This window comes from Pempheris klunzingeri, chromosome 15 (genome assembly GCF_042242105.1).
Source record: "Pempheris klunzingeri isolate RE-2024b chromosome 15, fPemKlu1.hap1, whole genome shotgun sequence".
Lineage (NCBI taxonomy): Eukaryota > Metazoa > Chordata > Actinopteri > Acropomatiformes > Pempheridae > Pempheris > Pempheris klunzingeri.
Genome location: NC_092026.1, coordinates 13,262,625 through 13,286,132, shown reverse-complemented (window position 1 = coordinate 13,286,132; position 23,508 = coordinate 13,262,625). Strand labels below are relative to the sequence as shown.

General features: G+C 39.2%; 1 protein-coding gene across 1 annotated transcript; it reads right to left on the bottom strand.

Annotated features, from left to right (window-relative positions):
• Positions 1 to 844: 844 nt before the first annotated feature.
• Positions 845 to 21,666, bottom strand: cacnb2b (calcium channel, voltage-dependent, beta 2b). Its single transcript, XM_070844911.1, has 15 exons — positions 21,568 to 21,666; positions 16,687 to 16,752; positions 13,555 to 13,677; positions 13,164 to 13,303; positions 11,951 to 12,012; positions 11,821 to 11,846; positions 10,578 to 10,658; positions 10,352 to 10,410; positions 10,139 to 10,248; positions 7,860 to 8,011; positions 7,612 to 7,707; positions 6,752 to 6,925; positions 3,847 to 4,554; positions 1,492 to 1,515; positions 845 to 856 (listed from the first exon to the last, which is right to left on the bottom strand). The coding sequence occupies exons 1-15, from the start codon at positions 21,664 to 21,666 to the stop codon at positions 845 to 847; spliced, it is 1,932 nt and encodes a 643-aa protein (XP_070701012.1).
• Between the last annotated feature and the right edge of the window lie 1,842 nt (positions 21,667 to 23,508).

Here is a 23,508-nt window from a genome sequence, read left to right as displayed (position 1 = left end):
CAAAAAATACAATTGAGTCCTTGGCTGCTATGGGCATAAATGGAGAGAAAGTCATGGTGTGGCTACCATCATCCCCTGACCTCAACCCTATTGAGAACCCTATCTATGAGGGTGGGCGGCAGTATGCCTTAAAACAGCAGCTCTGGGAGGCAATTCTGGCATACGCAAAATAAATCCAGGTAGAAACTATACATGGACTCACAAGTTCAATGGATGGGAGAGTTGTGATGGTGATATTCAAGAAGGGCTCCTATGTTAACATGTAACTTGACCTGTAAATATGTTTTTGATTGAAACAGCATTTACTTTGAGAAAAAAAAAAATTCTCCTAATGCAGAAAATACAACAGATTTCTGTTTTCAGATCTTTATAACCTATTGAATGCTTTGAAACTCTGTTGTATATCATGTATGTCATAATAATTTGGAACACTGTTTTTTTTGAGTTATTAAAAAAAAACACTGTTGTCATCATCTAAATCATCTGTTTTGTTTAATAAAATCCTGATTATAATATAATTGTTGTGGATTTAAAAAATCGTACCGACCGTCATTTGTATTGACTATGTAGGAAAAACGAACAAAAACAGCATATGCGTAATAATTTGGAACACAGTGTATTTCCAGGAAAACCACTGCAAGCCATAACCTTGTCCACTACTCTGAGCTTATCCTCCATTTTGTTGTCACAGATCACACACATCCAAAGGTGACCGAACAGCCAAATCTTTCAATAAAATAGAGAAATTCCCAGAGTATTCAAGTGTCCTGTAGGCTCTGCCCCATCAACAGTGAATAGTGGTTAAAACCCAGGCTGCAGCGCACAAAATATGGCCTCCATAACATCAATAAAAACACTGAGAGACAAAAACAGAGAGTGTTAAACAGAGATTATGAGTTAGCAGAATATCTCTCTGCTGTCAGAGATAGAAAGCGGAGACAGAGCCTAGTGCTCAGTGACAGTAAACTGAACCCTGAAGAAAGACAACATAAAGAATAGAAATCACGGCAACCAAGCAAAGACAGAATATGTGGTCACTGTCGGACAGGTGAGGTCGAGACACAGATCCACATCTTCCTAAAATGTAGAACACTCAACAAAACAAGGTGCATTTACTAAAACAAATTCACCTCTGCATTCTCAATTTTCAAAGAGCCAAAAGAGCTCTACACATTTAAAATACTTTAAAATAATAGCAGGAGACAGGGCAGATCTTGTAACAACCTGAGGGACAGTGAATGACTTGGAGGCATACAAATATCATATTATACACACACACATACTACAATACTACTACAGCTTTATTTTTTATATATTTTCTGGTGCCTTGTCAACATTGTTTTGAAAACTTTCATGCCAGTTAAGCCAACTGAATTGAAACAATTAATCAAAATTGAAAAAAAATTGAACTGAATTAATTCGGACAGTCTTAAATGTCATCCATAGCCACAGTGCTACAGACTCACAGATGGACAGGAGTAACTGACTTACATTACTTGAGGGCTGTTTTTCCTTCTGTCATTGCAGATGAAGTATCCACATATCGTCTCGGGGCACTTGTTGCCGTGTTGGTCGATGCAGTTGTTGACAGAAGGCCTTTTCTGAGTTTTCTCCCCTCGCTGTGGCTGCTAGAGAGCCAAAACACCGACTCTATTAGCATTAGCAACAAGGCAAACAAGCTAACTAACGTAAACGCTAGCTTGTTTCGTTTAGCATTAAATGAGTTGTTAACCTTCTAATGAGTATTGTAAAGCCTAAGAACGACTGTCTCCATAATTTACTCAAGAGTATCTTTTTCAGAGACATTTTCGCCGTGTTTAATCGTTTGTTGTTAATACTTTTGATACTTTTAATCAAGATGCCAGTCTCACCTGAGATGCTATCAGTGACTTCGTTAAGGGTGCAGTACCGTCTTCGTCCGCACATTTACCAGCATTTACGTCCTGGGGCGCTGTTTCATCAATAAAGTTTTACCTTAATCTGTAAAGTAACTTATATTATCAGATCGATGTAGTGAAGTAAAAATTACATTTTGCCTCTAAAATGTAGTGGAATACAAGTAGAAGTAGCAGAAAAAGGAAATACTCCATTAGAAGTTCATCCTAACCACTGAACTACAGTAAATGCAGTTAATTTCCACCTCTGCAAACAATGTATTAAATAATAATATATAGAGGGTCGCTCATTGTGGTAAACTTAATAATGAACATAGCTTGAGTTAATAAACTCAGCTTTATGGGGCTTTACAGTGAATTTCAGCACATTGTTTAACTCTGACAACAACCAAGGACCCTCAGAAAAAAAGTCGGCATTTTGGGAAATACGCTTTTGCTGGACAAAAAGTAGTTGAACTTTTGGTCATAAGTAATAAGTGAGGGAGGTGCTGACATCTTCAAATAAAATCTCACTTAATGCATTCTTCATTTTATATTTTAATGATTTTCAGTTTGTCAAAATCAACTTCTGAATGCTGTACAAAACGAAAATAACCAAAAGAAATAATTTTGAAAGGAACAGAGTCAATTCAGTCTTGTCAACTCAAAGCAATCATACACAGTAGGTCAAGTTCTACCAAACAGTGCAACAGGCTCTCTGGTTCTCCTTACATTTACCTAACAAGGCAATTATGAAGTATGTACAAATGCATAGAGATTGTATTCAAGCAATATATTGTATCACAAGAAGATGCATAGAGTATCCAGCATACAGCACAGGTCAGTGTCACCAAAAGATTTTTCATGCTTCCAGACAGAACAAATGCAAGTCAATAGATATGCTTGAACACCATTTAGAAAAGTAGGAAGCAAAGTACGACTTCCCTTTAGAATCATATAGAAAAATAGTTTGACTTTCATTACCAGTGTTTGAAATAAACTGTTGACTTTTGAGGATACACTGACTTAAACACAGGAGGAAGGAGTCCGATGTGATACTGATATCTGTTGTGACAACTTAATTAGATAAAGCATCCTTTTGTGTAACTCTGTAGAAACAAAAATCAAACAATGCTTTTTTTTTTACAGAGACGAGAACGGACTGATTGTTTCATTAATTTTATTCTGTTATCTCAAGATCACAGGACTTCATTATGTCGGGATGACACAGATGTCCTCTCATGATAACCTGCATATACATACATAAACACCTGTCAGTATAATGCAATGCAGTTCAAATGCTGTCAAAACCCATAAAGTTGAATCAAGGCCTCTCTAAAAACTCAATAAAACCTGAACATTATACCATTCATGAAAGTACGATTTATTGTGGGTCTGTTGTATTAGACTGGTGTTACTGGTGTTATATAAGTGTATTAGGTGTACCTAATAAACCAGATGCGCAGTGTAGTTTTCCTCTTGTCACAATAAAACAAACATTTCATCCTGAAATAAAAAGAAAATTAACTTGTGATCTTGAGATAATAGACAGAATAAAATTACTGCAACCATGACCAGTCTTGGCCAATGCAAAATTAATACATTTAAAACAGATGCTGCATGAACACACTGATGCATTTATTTTGACTTATGTTTGTGCAAAAATCCACACAGTTAGAGCCATATGAATTAGGTGAAAAATAAGACGGACAAAAACCAAGTGATAACACTAATTTTAGTGAAAAAAAAGAAGAAATAAACAAGACAGAAGGACAAAGTTTGTGTGCGTGAGTGACAGAGGGTAAAAATAAAAAATGGCAATGAGTATCAGGAGAAACATTGTCTACAGAGATGACTCACTCTGCCTCTTCCTCTAGTGCATTGTAACTTGAGCAGCATAAAACCATGCACCAACCCACAGAAGAAACAATAGTCACTAGTGTATATAGGAATCCCTGTGCCATTGTCTTGCCTCTCTGTCTCTGTCTCTATCTCTGCCTCGATCCCGATCTCTGTCCCTTTCCCTGTCCTTGTACCTTTCTCTATCTCTGTCTCTGTCTCTGTCTCTGTCTCTGTCTCTGTCTCTGTCTCTGTCTCTGCCGTGGTAGTTGTGATGATTGTGTGCAGGATAGTGATCCATGTGGTGTGTCCGTTGTGGAACGTGCTGGTGGTGCCTGTGCTGCCGGTTGCGTTCATTGTGCTCCTGCTCATAGTCTTCTCCAGCGTGCGGCTGGCTGTTACCACGGTGATGTTGGTGGTGGTGGTGGTGATGGTGGTGGTGGTTGCTGTTATGATGGTGGTGGTTATGGCCCCGGCGAGTCTCCTCCACCTCTTCTTCCTCCACCACATCCTCCACCTCCTCGTCCCTCTCCTCAGGCGGGTGCCTGCGGGGAAGCCTCTGGCTGTAATCCCTGCTCGACTGTACTTCGACGCCACCGGATGTTTGGTTGTGCTGGGTGTGGCTGTGATGCTCCATCCGGCGGTGGTGGTTGTGATGGTGATGGTGGTGGGTGTGCTGGGGCCTCTTTGTTTCAGTCCTCAGGAGCCGCTCCTCCTCCTCCCTTTGGCCCTCCTCAGCCCTCTGCTCGTGTGCTGGGGCTGAAGCAGGCTCTGGGTCGAGATGGTTCTCCCGGGAACCCTTCCTCTTAGGGGCAGCTGACTTCTTGTTTTTCTGCCCATCCTGGGACAAGAAAATGCAGCGTAATGTCACATAAATGCACGTGAAGGACACACATATATGTAGAAAGCTTCCATTTGTCCATTTGCACAAGCTCAAACATACACACACACACAGCTGCTAATGGAGAGGCAGCTGGCCATCAAGTGTCTACGCTTGCAATCACACCAGAGGCATTTTGAACATTTTTGGATGATAATACTCAGTTTTATCATGGGACCTTTGGCCACTCAGTGCAGTTACTCACATGGAAACAGTCACACTTGCTACCTCAGTCTTATCTGCATCTGCTCTACAGCTGCTGCAACTACACTTTATTTTCAATATTATGTAACTGATTTAGTAATCTAAAATTTTGATTGTTTGCTTTAGATTACTTGAAAATTCATCTTGTGTATTAAATGTAGAAACAAATGATACATTAATTTAGACACACAAACATTAACTCAAGTTATACTGATCAGCAGACAAAAGAAAATAATAAAAGCTAATGTGGCAGCTATGATGCTAAAATTCATATTAATATTCATATTCTTATACATTTTAGTAATCATTCATGGTGTAAAAGCAATGTTATTGTGAGATATGCATGCAAACTGAGGACAGACAACAAAGTAGAATACGTGAGAATTTATGAGTGAGGTAATGGATGTTCAGTGTCCTCAGATGGAAACTTTACTTTCAGCTTGTGCAGAATTAGCTACTTAGCTAAGTCTTGTGATCTGGTCAGAGCTGTGGATCTTAATGGGGGATTTTTTTTTTTTTGCAATGGTCAGGCTCTGTGATCAGTGTTTTAGTGATCAGTTTGACCTGTGTTTAAAGATTTTGTGTGACTAAAGGCCTTTCTCTAGTTTTAATCTGTCGACACCTATACTACATGAAGAGGCTGATAAATAACACTTGTACTTGTACTGACACATTTTCTTATGAGTTTTAGCTACACAGACTGCAGGAACATCAAATGACCTAGCGAGTTTTTGCACTAGCATAGGACATCTGACATCTGGTATATTTTGATGGCAAACAACAGACTATGACTGCTATTGCGAGGGAGGCTTCTTTGATTTCAACCTGTGCTACCCATTCTGGGACACTTACACTCAGTTGCCAGTTTATTAGGTACACCAGACTAAAACTAATGCAGTCTCACACAACAGTCCTGCAATAAATCGTACCTTCAAGAGGGTTATAATGTTCAGTTTTTGTTTAAAGTGTTGTGGAGAGGTGTTGATTCAACTGTATGGGTGCAGTTTGTGGTGTTGTTAAACTGTATTGCATACTGTTATTTTCTCCTCCCCATGTTCACCAATGAAGGTCGTTTAAATAATAAAACATCTATTTTCAGCACCATAGACCACACCCCCCACAATGATTATACAGTTGAGTCAACAGCCAATAAACTGGCAACTGTGTGTAGTTAATTTCTCTGTACCTACAAGATACTTTTTGTGTATATGTTATTGTGGTATATATCATTATGTGTTATTACCGCTACTTGGTGTCATTTCCGACTGAAATTCCAAGTGTCACGTTAGCTAGCTCAGACTGAACCAGATTTCTATCAACATGAAGAATGTAGTAAAAAAGTTTTAGAAACACATGGATGAGGACAGAATATACATTTACCTCTAAAAATAATCCTACTGGTTTTCAGTGAATTGCTTTATTTCTAAATACTAAACATAAATCCACATGTAAGCTATCATGACATTGTGACATTGAATTTCCTGTCTCCTGGATTGTTTGTTAACAGAAAACCCATCTATTTTCATCTGTTCTTTTAGAAGGTGCATACACCTAATTTCTGGCTAGCATCTAAAGAGGGCGCCAATGTAACTCATCTCTATTACTGCGGTGGAATGGTGAAAACTGCTACGGCAGGATTTGAAGGTATCTCACTCACCAGACGCAGACCTATTTCATTTCTTCAACTTTCCAGTGGAGTGGGATGAGGAGAAATGAAATGAAAATGTTAGATGAATAAATGGAAACGGATGCAGCACACTGTGAAGCTCCTATGCCTGTGAAAAATCAACATTCCTGCTGAGCTAATAATTTACTCTCCTCAACAGCCTGTCCACATTCAGCAGACTTTCTGCACAGATGAGATGAGTGGGATGAGATCAGATGAAAGTATGAAATAACTTAATTGTTTATGATAGTATTTGTTTGCCCACGTATGTGCCTGTGTTTCGCGTACCTGTATTGCTGACGGGCTGGTGGGCAGTGTATTCTCTGCCAGCTGGGCCACCAGTGCGTTGGCAGGCTCCATCTCTGGTGGATGAGTGGCCCTCCAGTAAGACTCCAGATAATCAGCAATGTGCTCACAGGCATCAGTTAGCTGGTTCTCATCTAAGATGACGTCAAACATTTCCTACAGGAAAATGAGAATAGGGACAAGACGAGAATAAGAACAAGAATTAAAAGAACTAAAACAAGAAAGTAAAAGAAGTAAAAGACCAACAGTATGAAACAAACAAAGGACTAGCCTGTAACTGAAGTGTAGGATCTGATATTTATAATGTGCACAAAAGCAGGATCTAACAATACTGAATGGACACCAAAGAAAAATCTCTCTAAAATTCTTTTGGATATTTTATTCATTCCATTATTTTCTGTAAATTCGATTTCCCAACTTGAAGGTTTAATGCTGTTTCAATGCTGCCCTCCCCACTATAATTATTGACAACAGTAAAATTCAAAGTCTTAGAAATACTGGATTCAGCCTAAAAAAAATCATCACACATAAGTTTATGAATGGTTGACTATTCACCCCAAGACACCCCAGTTCCTAGAATATAATCCAGGGGGTTCAGGGCCATTATTATTGCATTATTATATGCACCAAACTCATTGCTGTTTTCTTCCCATTTCTGTTTAGTTATTACCAACTTCAACTACAGAAACAAAACCAATTTCCTAATTCTGTGCACCAACTGAAACATGTAACATTATTTCATGACATGAGAACAATCCATCAACTCAAGATAAAATGTGGTACTATTGAACAGTAACAAACACTGCAACAATTTCAGACAGTGGACACTAGATGGCACTCACTGGCGGGCATTGGGCAAGCTTGTCTGCTGCCACCAGCTGAACATTAAGATGTTTGGTCTGTGACTTCCCTCTAGTCTTGATCAGTCTTGTCAACACCTACATAAGAGAGTGAAGAGAGGGGAAAACAGAGGCAGAGAAAGAAAGAGAAAAGGTTATAGTGGCTGTGTTTCTTCAGTATGGGACCAAATATTGAGGCAACTGAGGAGCGATCAGTCCAAAAGAAGATGCAGGTCTTTGGTGAAGCTCACTTTCGGTGAGGAGATCTTGACATAGACGAGGATTGGAGCAAGCGAGGTCTTGGACACTTGGAGAGGGTGGTTGATTGTGTCCGCATCTAAGACTACCAGCTGCAGGCTGCGGGCAAGCTCAAAGATGCGCTCCACTTCCCCCTGAATCTGGGCTGCATAAGCAGAGAGTGAAACCATGAGTTTGACATGTAACATCTTCAGTTGTGCATATTTCACTGCTTTGGAAACATATGTATCAGGTAATTCAGAAGCGTTCAGTGGCTATTTCCCTGTCAATGACCAGTTATTGTAGTTTTTCTCTATTCTACTTAGTCAAGATGCAGAAATGAGGGCACAATGTGGAGTATTTTATTTTGAAGGGTATACCATCCAAACCATAAAGGTCACATGTTGAAACTGAAAGTTCACCCTTAGACAAAAGAATCTAACCATAACATCCATTTACTAGTTGTTCTAAGGCTTTTCCTAACTATTAGACACACCTCTCAATTCAACACAAAAAGCAAACACCAAAGTCATATAATTATTTCCAATGTGGAAGAGAACACAAGTAAAAAGTACAGACTTGCGAGCGACTCACACGACAAAATGAAGAATAGCTCACAAAGCGCTTCAACAGATTAAAAACTGTAAATCTATGACGAAACACTGCCTACTCAATGTATTTTTATTTTGATGGGTAGCTAATCCATTAAGGAAAGCAAGGCACGGAGGAGGCGGTGGCTGCGGGTGTTTCAGTCCTTTAAGAAGTTATAGTACTCAGAGATATTCTCCCATAACAGTATATTACATCTTACACATCTGGTAGCTCATTAAAAGAAATAAATGACAGAGAACATCCGCTTGTGCCAGCGCCTGCGTGTATATACACATTGAGCAAGTGGCTGTTGACATGAGGTGATGAGAGGATGAAAGGGAGGAAGGTGGAGCATTCAAACAGACATTGACTACCAATGCTTTCAGTCATACATACCAGCAGCATCTGGGATGAGAGAGCAATGAGAAAGACAAGAGTAGAGAAAACCAAGTAAATCTTATCCTGCTTTTGGTTGATACCCATCCTTTGTTTTTGTAATTAAGCGGGAATTCTGGGCTAGGCTACTGCACAATGTCACTGGGGCAGAGACTGCAAATGCCCAGTAAATATCCAGCAATTTGCTTTTACTATATATACTTTACTGACACAATCCAGCAACTTATTTATGCTTCAGATGGCTTTGTCCTATCTAATGCTTAAAGGATTATTTCAACACATTTGCTGTCTTGCCAGGTTTAGATAAAAAAAAATTGACACCACCGTCATACCTGTATGCTAAATATAAAGCCAGCAGCCAATGGGCTTCCTGTTTTATTTTGTAGTAGTCTAGTCTTACTTCCTGTATTTGTGTGTTTTCCTTCCTGTGATTGTCTGCATCTGCTCCTTGTTTACCTCACCCGTCTTCACGTCGCCTTCTTCTCTTATACCAGCCCTCATCCTTTGTTTGTTGTCTGTTTGTCTTCAGTGTGCAGTTCGTGTCTGGCCTTGTAGTTAGCTTCCCCTGGATTTTCGCATGTATCTGTCTGCTTTATTTTGATTGTAAGTTTTTTTTTTCTATTAAACTTTCAACAGGTCTTCCCGTGTCTATGTTTGAGTAGTTTCCCTCTAAAGCTGGATACCAACCTCTCTGACATTAACAGGTTCATTAGTCAGCTTTTCTTTTTACCTTTGACAGAGCCAGATTAGTTGTTTTCCTGTGTTTTTGGTCTTTATGCTAATCTACACTAACTGATTGCAGACAGTAGCTTCATATTTTGCATAGAAACAGGAGTGGTACCAATCTGCAAGAGGGCAAATAAGCAAATCTCCCAAAAATACCAAACTATTCTTGTTAAATTTGTTTTCATTGTGGTGCATACAGTGGTCAGACATTATAATCCCAATGAATATATATATATAAACATGAAAAATATTGTGAATGAAAACTATTGCGAGAAACTGAATGTCTGTCACATTAGTTTCACACCTGGGTCAGATAGTATCAGTTGCTTGTTCTAACCTAATTAGGGCTGCAAGTGGGTGAGGTTTGCCACAAGGGACAGCACGATGAGTTCTAGAAAGCTAAGACAATTACGAGAAGTTATTTCAGATGTCAGTTTAGTGTACTTTTCTATTACTGATACAAGAACCATTTTATTGTAGCTGATCTGAATTGTCCTCTTGCTCTCCAAGCAGATAAAGTGGCGCCAAAGATAATTTGCCACGACTACCGGCCTCAGGCTGGGATGATAAAGCCGTGTACCTAAATTGGAACGGGTGTTCGACCGGTCAATTAAGGCCTTTTTGCCGGGGTTGTTGAGGATGGACCGCTTAGCCAGAGAGATGTCTGCTGTGACCCGTGTAATAGTGATTCTGGGGAGGAGACAGAGAAGCAGGGATGGTTGCATAGTCATGATTTTCATTGTTGTATTTCCACATAAAAGGTGTAACACGTAAGAATTAAATCAGAACTTACCTGCCTTGAAATCGATGTTTTAAAAAGTCAAATAGTGCTTTTTGCATCATATCTGTAACCTGGAATACCACAGGAAACAGATTTTGAATAAAATTCCCTTCTATACAATATCAACACAAAATACCACTCATTATTTGAAATGCTAGATTAGGTTTCTCAGCTTTATAGTATCTACAAGTCAAACATATTAAAAGTTCAGATTAAAGCATGTGTGAGGTGGACTCACCTCTAAGCCCTTCAGTGACGGTCCCATTAGAACCACAGGACGCATTGTAGGCACTACATCGTACATAGCCACCTGCTCCCCCTACAGCCACAAAGAAACACAAGTTTAATTGACTATATGAGATGAAGTTTTATCTGGAGAATTGGCAAATGTCTGTGATATTTACACTGCAAGCAACATATCAGTTTCACTAAAAGTGCATTGACTTTATATCTAAAAGCCTCACTTCAGTCCTTACATAGACTGACAGAAGAAGTTTATCAGCTGAGAAAATGTGATTCTGTTTGATAAATAGGAGTTATGACCAGCCATAGAAATTACAGTCCTTGCATGAATATTAGACTTGCAATGATTTTTTGATCATTGATTAGTCAATCAGCGCAGAAGTAATCAGCTTTTACGTCTCTTTTGACCATTGATTAATAATTCCAGTCAATTTTAAAGCAAAGTTGACAACAGCTGTTGGTTCGATATGACAGTAAACAAAATATCTTTTAATTCTGGATTTTTGGTCAGATATAATGGGCAGTTTTCAATATTTTCTGATATTTTGCTGATAAACTTATCAATATATGTGCGCACTTAATAAATATAAAGCATAAATGAAGAACACATTTTCTATTTAGCTGTATTTAGTTTGGTTCTCATGTCCTTAGTTATGTTACTTTGTAGTCTTGTTATTAATTCATTCATCGTTTCCTGTTTTAATTTGTAGTCTCTCGTTTCTGTCACTTTACTTCCTGCTGTTGTGTGTTTTTCTGCCTCTCTCTGTAACTGTCCTCACCTGCTCCTAGCTTCTCTCATCTGTTTTCCCTCCTTTCCTCAGTCACTGCTTGTACCAGCCCAGATCTTCTGTACCTTGTCAGTATGTCTCATAGTTCATAGTTGGTTTCGGTTCCCGTGAGTTTTGTGCCTGTATCTGGAATTGTATTTGCTCCTGTTTGCCTGCCTGTTTTATTGTGAGTTTTTTTTCCATGTTAAGATTTCTGAAGATCATCCTGTGCCTTGGTCTGGGTCCTTCCTACCAATGTTGCTGGCAGTGCAAACACTGAGTGCATGAAATCTGAGTTGTTTTTCTTGGCGTGTTGTTTTATAGAGTTCTTTGTATTACAAAAAACTGTCTATTAAAATTTGTCCATTGACTGATACGGAAAGTAAGTGTATGTGTTTGTCACGAGGACTGTCTTTATAAACAATGTTTTGAAAGAGATGCCAACAGAAGAGCCAACGTTGGCTCACTTACCGGTTTCTTTTTCACCTGCTGATTGGCTGTTCATACAGAAGAATAAGAGAGGTATCTAATGTTAACTCACCAATCGTCAAAAAATGGACAACAAAAAAAGCTTTTTGCTCATTTTAGCACACACACTGACCTTGTGATGGAGGAGTGTATTTCTTTGAGTTCATATCTTGGGCTACTTGAGATGCTGCTTTGCTGAAATGAGAGAAAAGTCCTAAATTAACTCAGATCTTTCCTGTCAAAGACAGAGACAGACTGGGCCTTCTTTGCAATCTAAATTTCACAGTTTCAGCCATGTCGAAAATACAACAGTAAAGTGTGTGTCAATGCCATAAAATAATTAGCACATACAGACTTTATATCTACTTGTATAAGACTCAGCTATGTAAAGCTTAGAGGGTAAATCCCTGCAAGTAATTCAGTTCACACAGTCGCCACCAAAGCCAAATTCATGAGATCCTCTAGATGTGTTTCAGCCTAAGTGGGTCAACTCAAAATCTCTCAGCCTGTACTGGATCTTCTTGCCTGCTGATTAGATTAAAAACAACCTACTGACTGAACAAAAGGAAAACATTCTTACATTCATGTAATTTCTTATATCAATTTTATATAAAAATCTTTTAAAGAATCTTTGGAAAAAGATAATCAGCAGTTTATTGTGAGTATGTGGAAGTTGTCATATCATAAAACATGTACAATCATAAATGTCAATGAATTTGGAGTTTTTTAAAGGTTCCTACAGGTAATGTAACTTATTACTTTTGCAGCAGAGAAATAGGTAATTTATTTACATTACCAGTTTGTAATGTAATTACTTTTGATTTGATTTGATTACTTTTCAGTACTCATGAGTAATTGACTACAGGTCTCAAGTAACTTGCCCAAATCTGGGTTTTTTTCCAACCAAGGACCAGATTGAAGTATTCATTGCATTTGTTGGATACTTCTGCGCACTAATGCACAGAGAGAGGGAGAAAGGGGTCTCAGTTTGGGGCCGTCAGCTCATTTTTACCACAGTGCACCCTCGTGGTTTAATCCAGCCACGCTTGCTTGCTTTTATCTACAAAACAATTCCTGGTGTGACCCTTTCACGCTGATAAAACCTCTGGTCAGAATGTAGTTTGACTAATCTCTGGATGTTTTCAAAGAGCATCAGCTGAATGCCTAAAATGTCATATAATCCTGTGTATTTCACTTTGTAGTGATGTTTTGTTTGTATGTGTGCTGGACCAATAAAGATTATTAGGATTACAAGATAAAGCAGCACACTACAACATGGGCTTGTGTGCTAGTTTGCAACCCTGTCGTATTGAAACTGGTGGAAAAGAGAGACATGCTGAACGTACTTGGCTAAGGCCTTGGCAGCTTTCCTCGCCTGGACTTCTCTTCTGATGAGAATGGTTTCCAGATTGACTGGACTGGGGATGAAGCCCACCACACCATCCTCCTTCACCGGCCGTCCAATCCACCACTCATTGTTAAATTTCTGGTCATTAAAAAGAGAAGAAAATAGGGATAAATTCAAGGCCTGGCTTACATTTATCTTTTCTCTTTACTAATATATTAATAACTCTATTCAGCACCTGTGTTAACTTTTATGCCATTGCTATCTACTGTCCTCTGTATCCTATCAATCCAAATTGTCAAACTTGTGTGTCAAACGTTATCAGCTAAGTCCTTGTAATAACTGCCTCCACCTCTGTGTGACTCAGTAACGGGAGTGTGTTTCTTTCAAACCTCTTTGACATGGAGGAAGTCCCTGGCCTCAAAGGTGACGGCCTGACCCGGGACGGGAACGTTGTCGTCGTCTGCTGGCGTGTAAGAGAAGTTGCAACGTACTGCGAATGCCACAGGCTTGTACTGGGGACACAGGTGTTCATAAACAAAACCTTATTACTAACATCACAATCATCTTTAATCCCTACTTTTCAGTTTACATAAACATTTACACCCACAAAATAATTCTGGTTTTATTTTTATGATGAATCAACACACTTAAAATTCAAGGAATATAGGAAAAGCCTGGTTTATTTTGAGTTTCAATAACTTCAGTGAGAGTTCAGTTTCATCAATGTGGCTTACATGATTTCCTGTTCAGTAATCATGGTAATTTATACAGCAGAACTAGCTAACTGCTCCTTAACAGCTCCTTAACAGGCTAAGAGTGTCGAAGAATGTCTGATAGGCGGAAACAGACTCCCAAAAGACATTTCAGTATTAACTAGTTAAACTCACCTTCAGCTCCAATTCTATTACATTTGGAACCATAATGGGGGATAAGAAAAAAAACTTTTTTTTTGCTATATTTGAATGTGATGTTGATTTGATGGCTCGAGTCTTAAGTGAAAGCCAGCCTTAATCCAACCTTGGATTTTTCGAGTAAGTGCAGCTTGGCTGCATTGATGGAATAACCCCCTGGACATGTGTAGCATGTTTTCTATATGGGTCCTCTATAAGTGCATATGAGTACATGTGCTACTTTTTTTTTTTAAATGGCATTGTGCCTTTCCTTACTGTCACAATGAGCAAAAACACCTCTACAAGGTGGCATTTGATCTTACTTATTTATTGGAGATTAATATATAATGCAAAACTGTTTAAGTGGGATATATTTGGAAATGATAGCAACAGATATTGCAGATATATGGAACCCAGCTTGTATCATGGAAAAAAAGGGCAACTTTGCATCTTTGCACAAAATTGTGCCCTGAAGTGAAATTGTGCAGTGAAATTATGTTTAGCCTGTTTACCTGCTGAACAATAGAGTGCTAACTCTGACATCCCTTGAACAGATGTTAAAATAACAAACATTGTTTTACATTATGCTTTCTGGTACAAAATACTTTAATGTTTGCTGTTTTTAAAAGTGTTCCGTCTATAAAATTGAAAATACCATTCACCTCTTCTATCTTTTACTTTTGCTGCATCACTTTCAGTTCACAGGAACGCAGCCATCATTAATGTTATTAGTGACACCAGTTTGTTTCCCTCTATGACAAATCAAAATGTCCGCTGTGATTAAGGCCTATTGCAGCTTCCTCTGTGCTGCACTGCAGCCACTGTATGCTTCCCTCTGATTGAATGCCCGTTGCAGTTGTAATCCTATCAGTGTCAAATGTCAGCGGCATGCAGATCAAGCTGCTAATTACTCCACTTTGTAAAGATGAGTCTGAGGTAGAGGCTGGTCAGCAGGGGACAGGCTGAGTGTCTTTGCTGCTTTAATTACAGAACACCAGTGGGAGCACATTAAATCTGTGGGGGGAGGATTTAATTCAATATTCAATGGGACGTGTATCAGCAGGCACTGCTTAAAAAGCAAAGAGAGAGGAAGAGTTTGACACCAGCTGTGACGATTTGATATTATGCTTATTATATTTGTGTCATGACCTTCATGGTCATAAAGCCCACAGGGGAAAAAACAGTGGGTACCATCCTCTGTAAGTATGTCAGTTGAATTTAAGTGGCCGCAATAGTTCAACTTGACTTGGTTTCAAATTTCAAATAAATTTAGGAAGAATTGGGACTTTTTTCCTTGTAAAATACACTCCACAGATACATTCTCAAATACACTGTACGTTTTGTATTTCACATGACATATCAGTGTGACATATGGTGGCTTGGAGAGCACAGTGTCAATATTAACGATCCCACATTCACACACACTTCACACTGCGGTTGGACAGCTGTGTGGAGATGAGAAAGGAACTACAGCTTCTCTCTCTGGCTTTTTTTGAAATTCTTGACAAAACTATTTCTGTCCCTTTTCATGTGACCACCATGAATGTCTTCCAGGAGCCACTGTCTGAAAATGTGCTCAGTTATTCCCACATTTAAATTATACAGGGTCTCCCCCACCTCCCCCATGACGACAGGCTTTTCTCTATTTGCTTGTGTTTTCTGCATTTGCTGTGCTTTTCGTTTCTAAATGCTGCATATGTGTGGTCAGATTCCCAAATGGATTCCTTAATTAGCTTGTGCTGTTGGCTATCTTTTCTTTTATTCCTAAGTGCTGCCCATCTGTTGTCAAAGTGGTGAAGATTTTTTTCTTCATCATCAGGCCGTGTAGTCAAGGATTTAACCCATTAATGCCCAACTGGAAAACTTTGCATCTTTGGCAGCTAAATTCTGGACACACTTGGTGCTAAATTCTAATTCAGTTTGTTGATTTATGTAAATTATTCTCCAAATATTAGGAAAACAGATCATATAAGTGGAACTCAACATAGCCTGTACTGTAGGCTTTTGAAACATTAGTATAATTGATCAGAAACTGAAATATGTCCGATGCATCACACTCACACTTTTGTTTCTGTCAGTATTGTAATGTAATCAAAATAACACTTAAGAAGTCTACTTTTATAACTTTGAATTGTATCTGAACAAATGTGTAATATAATAAAAAATGTACTTGAACACGTAATAGAAACATTAAATTAAATAAAATCCTTCATATATATATAGCATATATAATGATATAGTGTCATCGTTGCAAAAGCAAAAACATTTTAATTGTCTTGAATTCTTGTTGCATTAGACTCTTTCAGTGAAAATACATCATATTTCTATATGGCAACAAAGCAGTTGGCTGGAGAAATGATCTGAATTAATTTGAACTGAATCAGCAATAATCAAGATCCTTCATTATATCCTTCATATAGGCATTGAGCACAAAAAGGGATGACAAGGAAGAAGACTGCAGTGACTCATTTTAATAGCAGAATATTGCTCCACTAATCCGATGTCCTAATGTCTGTGTTTCCTGTCTGTGATGTAATCATGTCCTTGAGAGCAGCCTCTCTGAAAAATGAGTCTGTGAGGGCTGTGGTGGGTCGGGTCGGGTGATACCGTGATGCAACAGTGCGAAAGTACCTTGGCCTTCTCCAGCTGCACCTGAGCGTTTCTTTCCTCAAAGGCATCTGAGTCCTGACGCTCTCCCTGCAGGAGAGACAGAGTAATGACAGTTTAATCAATTCTCTGCACTGATTTGATTGTTGTGCATTGCACTGTATTATACACACATTCAGCAATATCTTTTGTTGAGGATGTGGAAAATTGACTTTTGATTTAAAAAAAAGTAAGAAAAGAATGACAGAGAAAGAGAGTATACAAAGAAGTACAAAAGAAATGCTTGAAAGATATAACACAAAATGTCACAAGCTGATGCCCCATAATGCACGCAGATAGCATCCTACACTATTCCTTAATGCTGCAATGCGTTTCAATGTTTGTGTATGTCTCTGTTTCAATTAATCAATTCCTCAAACTTTCTGAGAATCCCACCTGATAATTCGACCTGATTGAACACTTCACTGTCAAGCTTTTGACCTAATAACATCTCCAAGACATGCCCTCTCATTTACTGTTCCTTTTCCCAGAACCCTCCTCCCTTTAATTGTCAGGAAGTGTTGCTGCAGATCCCTCCTGGGATGCTCAGGTTTATGTGCCATGCGTCCCAGAGATTAGATTGTCCCCTCAAAGACATGGTAATTAATGCCCTCTGTGTCATCGCCAGGAGGTGACACAGCCTTCTACATCAGTCTGGCACTCAAGATACACACTTGCGTCCTAAAGTCACAAATCAGCTTTCTTTTTGTAGGCAGGCTGCTCAGTCTGATGTATTTTAACAAGCACAGTAATCCTGAGTCCTTGGTGAGTTCCACTTTGTCAAAGTCAGTATTCTCAAATCTAATCTCACATTGTTTTCATTTTTCACACATGGTGACATATTCTGTGTAATGACATGAAGCTTTGGTAAGGGCCCAATATTTTACACCATATGTCATGTACAGAAGTTCACACTCATGTGTAACCAATGTTTCCCAGCTTCATATTAAACAATACATATGTTACATTACATTACATTAATTTGGCGGACGCTTTTGTCCAAAACTACTTGGAGTTTTTCACAATTATTATTATTATTATTTCTACACATTGTGTGTGTGTTTTTCTTAAGGACACTGACATGTGGAGAAGAAGTGTGGGGGAGTAAACCACCTGCCCTAAAATTTGGGAATCTTAATGCTACATTTTTGCTGATTTTATTCAAGAGGTGTCGATTCAGCTCGATAGGCTATAGGCTATATGACCTCAATGTGACCTCCTAATATGTCCATAGGCATATTAACTATATACTGAGTACTGGAAATGATCTCTTTAGTTTTGCACCATTTAGGTTCACAATGCAGAACAAAAGCACTTTTAGACTCTTCGGCAATAGAGAGACATCAGAGGACAACAGGTAATGTTAGTGAGGCATGACAGAGCTGACTGCACTCGTCTGTAGCTGAGCCTCTTCAACTCTGTCTCCTGAAAATTATGTTTACATCTAATTTACATTAGCAAATACATGTTCACAACAACAACAACAACAAAGAATACAGCACTCAAACAGAAATGTAAAGATGAGAATTTGTTCATCTCATCTCATCTCAAAAATGGCAAATCAGTATATTTCATAAACATTGGAGTATTTCATTACCCAAGTGTTTTAGTAGCCTGGTCAACCCAGGTCATGAACTGTCCAGTCAACCTTTTTTCTATGATTTCTGCATAGTAAGGATGTTACACTTCCTAGACTGGAGCAAAAGCTGTCATGTAACCCAGGCAGAAATTATGTTTCCTCCAAGACATCTCTGGCACAGTGAACTGTACAGAAGTTGGAATTTTCCTATTTTATGTTGATTAAACAGAGTTATAAGAATACAGTGGGTGAATCTGAATGTCAGTTCAAAATGTGTTTAATGAACAATTTCCCTTCTGCCCTTTAATCCATGACTTGCTCCTACCCTGTATGTTATTCCAAATGAGTGAACACTGCGCTGCCTGAGTCTAGTGAGCAGTGGCTGTCTCAGGCTGTCTGAGGGGCTGTGGCAAAAAAAACAAAAAGGGCACCAGCTGCATGCAGTGACAGTCTTCATGGTAAAACATGTCTTACTCAACTTTTTAGTCTTTAGGACAGTCTACATGGCACTGCATCACATTTTCTCCACTGAAGGGGCACCCTAGAGGGCACTTCATCACGCTTTCTCTACTGGCGGGGGTCTCTGGAGGGCAATTTATTACATTTTTCTACCGGAAGAGCCCCCTAGAGAGCTCTTGATAATGGTTTCTCCACTGGAAAGGCACCCTAGAGAGCCCTGCATCACGTTTTCCCCACTGGAATTGGACACTAGAGGGCCTTTTATCACGTTTCTTCTTGCAAGTGTTTTCTAGCACCAATGTTAATGGACTGGATGTGTCTCTAAAAGGAAAAATACCCTCAGTGTCAAAACTCATCTCGGTAGGAGTTCAAAGATATCTTAGAGAGAACTGTCCAAAATAGCTAACAAGCATCAAGCATAACACAAGCAAGCAGAAAGGGGCCACGGTGAGAGAAAATAGCAAGCAAAAGAGATGCAGTGCTGGTGACCAATATCATAAGTGCATTAGACAGAAAAATCAAAATACTCACAGCTCCATTACAAATTAAATGTATTACAAAATTAAATGAATTGAAAAACTGAAAAATTAAAACAACCTTGTAGACAAATAAGGCCTCTCATCATGTGACTAAAGGATCAGGACATGATGTACATATTACCAAGGTGGGATAGTGTTGGTAATTAGCAGAGAGAATAAGTTGTACAGATGCAGAAGGATGCAGAGGGATTATGTCAAGACAGAGAATTCAACATGATGAGGAGGGAATAAGGGAGGAGGAGGAAGTAAATCTCCCCTGGGCAGAATTATGCCCAGGCATGGGTTTTTGTTTACCCATGGCTGGTGTAGACATCTGTTCGCACAGCACCCGCCTCTCCTGCGAGCCAATGTCACCCAGCCAATAGTACGAAACGCCCCCGCTGAATTATTAAACAATGTTGAGCTCACTACTGCAGGTGACTTAGAGATTTCTACTGTCTGGGAGAAGGAAGAAGAGCTGCAAAAATTACTGAATCATATGAATTATTGACTGGCTTTTTATTCTGCCTTGGTATTAATTTGAATATTTACCCTATAGTGTAACCACATCAATGATTAATTATTACTTAAATGTGGCACCACAAGTCTAGATTGTATTTTACAATAGGGTGAGTTTTAAAAGCAAAAGCAATTTTACCGTTACAAGAAAAATTATGATAACTTCTTATATCAATGTTTTTATGACAACATTAGAACATTATCATTTTATCCAAGTATTTGGCTGAAACATGCATATTTGTGATTTAGAACTAAATCAATTAATCGATTGGTCAATCAAGATAATTGATCATTTTCAAGTAAAAATACCAAACATTCAGCATTCCAGCATTGCAGCTTTTGAAATGTGAGGATCTGATACTATATAAAAGCAGAGTTTTGGACTGCTGGTTTGAATTAAAATCAAATAAAAATTTGATGCACTCAGTTTGTACTCGATTAGAATTTCACTATTTTCTGACATTTTACAGACAAAATGATCAATCAAAAGGATGGCATATATGATATCAAAAGTAATCATTAGTTGCAACCCTATTGCTCAGTTTTACAGAACAGCATTTTTTCTTATATCATGCACTGTCCTTTAAAAAAAATCCTAATATGGCTCCACTAATTTTCTAATTCAGCCTTTGATTCAAACTCTCTACCCCACTTCTTCATTCATCCCCTCTTCCTTCCTCTCCTTTTCTCTTTCCCTCATCCCTCTCTGATGGAGAGCAATCCCAGCCCATTAACGTGATTACGTGGCTTAGAAGGTGGGCAAAGGAAGGTGGAGGACAAGGATGATGGGGGGGTGAGTGAACAAGTAAAGCCACATTCTCTCGTGTGCTACCTGAAGGTGACTCCTTTCCTACTCAAAAGCGTTTACACAGCTCTTTCGGCACGCGCCAGGGGAGTACATTAGGAAAGCAGCGTCTGATTGGGGAGATGGACTCCATCCCTAAACTGAAATAATCAGAGGCATCGAGGCACCAGGAGCCAGCTGGCTGGCCTGGAGCACTGCAATTCCCCAGAGGACAAACTGAACTCTGGACTGGTCTTAAAGAAATGCTCAGATCCAGCCGATGTTCACATCAGAGACATTTCATGCAGTTTATCCAATTTTACATTTTAATCTCGTTATTGTTTGAGCAGCTAAGAAAGCAGATCTTTTCATGCTGAACTAACCTCACACAGACAGACTTTACTGAATTCCCTTTGAGCCTCAAACCTAGCAAGATGACAGACTATTTGGTCTAATGAAATAAGCCAAATACAGCATGTGTTTAAATGGCAATTATTTCAAAGCCTTGCGTCACTTGTATCATGCAAACAAGAGAGAACATTTTGGTGTGCAAAAGTGTGACAGAACTTTCCTACAGAAGCTTCAGACCAAAGAGAAGCAGAAGGCCATGTTCACGTGCTTTTGGAGCCTTGACACATTTGAGGAACCATCATGATATACATTTCTTGAATACTCGTTCAGTTCATTTTACAAGTTTTACTTTGAGTCTGTCCAAAGTGTTTAAGAAGGATCCAAAAATGACTGGGAAACACAGGTGAGATTTATACTTGACTGGAAGTGTGTTCAAATGGTAAGATTAAGTTGTACAAAAACAGGCTTAAAGGAGACATACTACTCTTATTTTTAGGTTCATACTTATATTTGGGGGTCCTACTAGAATATGTTTTCATGCTGTGATGTTCAAAAAACACATCACATCTTTCTTATAGTGTGAATACTACATGCTGCTCTTTTAACTCTCTTTCTAAACGCTCAGTTTTAGCTCCTGTCTCTTCAAGGCCCCTCACATGAAAAACCTCAGCCTGCTCTGATTGGTCAGCTCCCACAAGCCTGAGCAGGCACCGCCCACCAACCTCAGCGTTGACGTCTCCGAAGGGGAACCACATTAGCCGAGCAACGTGCTAACGCCAGGTTCAACAGAGTGGCCGGCCAATTAAACTGCAAAACAACATAAAACACAGCAAAAAACTCTTCTAATAAAAATAAGCTTCTAATTCTGAGGTCGGGTCACAGACAGCGGGTATCACTCCATCATTGGGTGTTTACCATTAACGGCCATTGTTAAGAAAGTAGTCCCCTGTAAAATAGTTTTACTTTTGTGTGGGTTTTTGCAGCCATCAACAGCACAACCAGAGCTAGTGTTAGTGGGATAACAACAATAGTGGACAGCAAGGTGGATTCAGGTTTTCAATGGGCAGGGCCATCACCCTGTTGAACGAGGTCACATGTTCAACATATCCCTATATGTGACGTCACAAGAGGCACCAAATCCAACTGTAGCATTTTCACACAAATTTACTGAGATGGAGAAAGAGAAAAGGAGAGAGGGTGGTCTTACTCATTGTTTGAGGTTCTCTAGATAGACCGGGGACATGTTGAAAATGTTGAAAAGACATTTTGCAAAGTGCATTTTGCATAATATGTCCTTCTGTCAAACGTAACGTAGGTTAACATCCTGCACTCACACAGCCACCTCCCTAGTTTCCTATTAAGTGGAGGTGAAGAAACAAGGCAAAGCTAAACCCTGCTGTACAATCAAGGGCACGAGTTTTCAGACAGCAAACAAATCAATATTGGCTGGTTACCTGACAGCTGGTTGTACTTACCCCATGGTCTCCATTGTAAAGCTATGCCTCTAAATCTTATCTCAATCTTAACAATCAGTTTGGTGAATGAAACATCATCAAGACCAAAAAGAACGAGTCCATCGATCCTCCTTCTTCCCCACCTAATAACATCCCGAGCTTAGCATGTGTAACAATTATCCATTGCAGCAGATAGAGAACACTTATGGCACGAAAGATACCATCCCTGCTGCACACTCCCTCAACAAATGGGGAGATGTTTCCATGGCAACCATTGAGAGGAATATGCCACCTAAGCATAAACGACTTACACTGACGGAAATACTTCTCCCACTGTGACTTGTATGCTGTAATCCTTGGGGGGGGAGAAAAAAAAATCATCCCCTTTATCTCCAACTCCATGTTTTCAATCTACTAAATCCTCATTGACTGATTAAAGGTGCTAACAGTAATTGAGCATTACATTAAAATCAATGGGAGATCCATAAAGGAGCCAGTGAATTGACAGCTAGATGGAGAATGTTAGTATAATTAAGTCAGCTTGGCAGTGTTCAACATCACTGCTACTGTACTTGTCACAGTCGAAGATGTCAAACATCTTACGGTAAAGTGTCATTCAAGCTGGTTATATGCCAGTCACATAAATGAATGAACACAAACAAAAATTCAGATGTTCATACATTGACAAGTAGACACACACGCATAAAAAAGGTTTTCAAAGAGAGATGGAGGAGCAGAAAGGAAGGCAATGTAACAGTACTGTAGCAGCAGCTTCTTGCTTACCCTGCATAGTATGTGCATCTTCCTCACACAGCCCACAATCATCTAGCGTCAGTATAAAATTGAGGTATCAAAGAGTCCACGTGGAAGCAGCACTTGTGAGATGAACCATCTGAAAATGTTAACTCCACACTGACTGACACTCTAGACCCGTGTCTAGAGGAACGGTGGGTGGCAGACAACAGGGTGTGGATGTGTGTGAGAGGGAGTGTGTGTGTGAGTCTGCAAGCTCGGATAGACATTGTTATACTGATGGATTTGCATAGGGAGATGAAGTGTGCTGCTGTCATCTAAAGGGTGTCTCATTTGTAGCAATGAAAATACAAAAAGAGTTAAAAGTTTCCACAGCACTTCGCAGAAGCT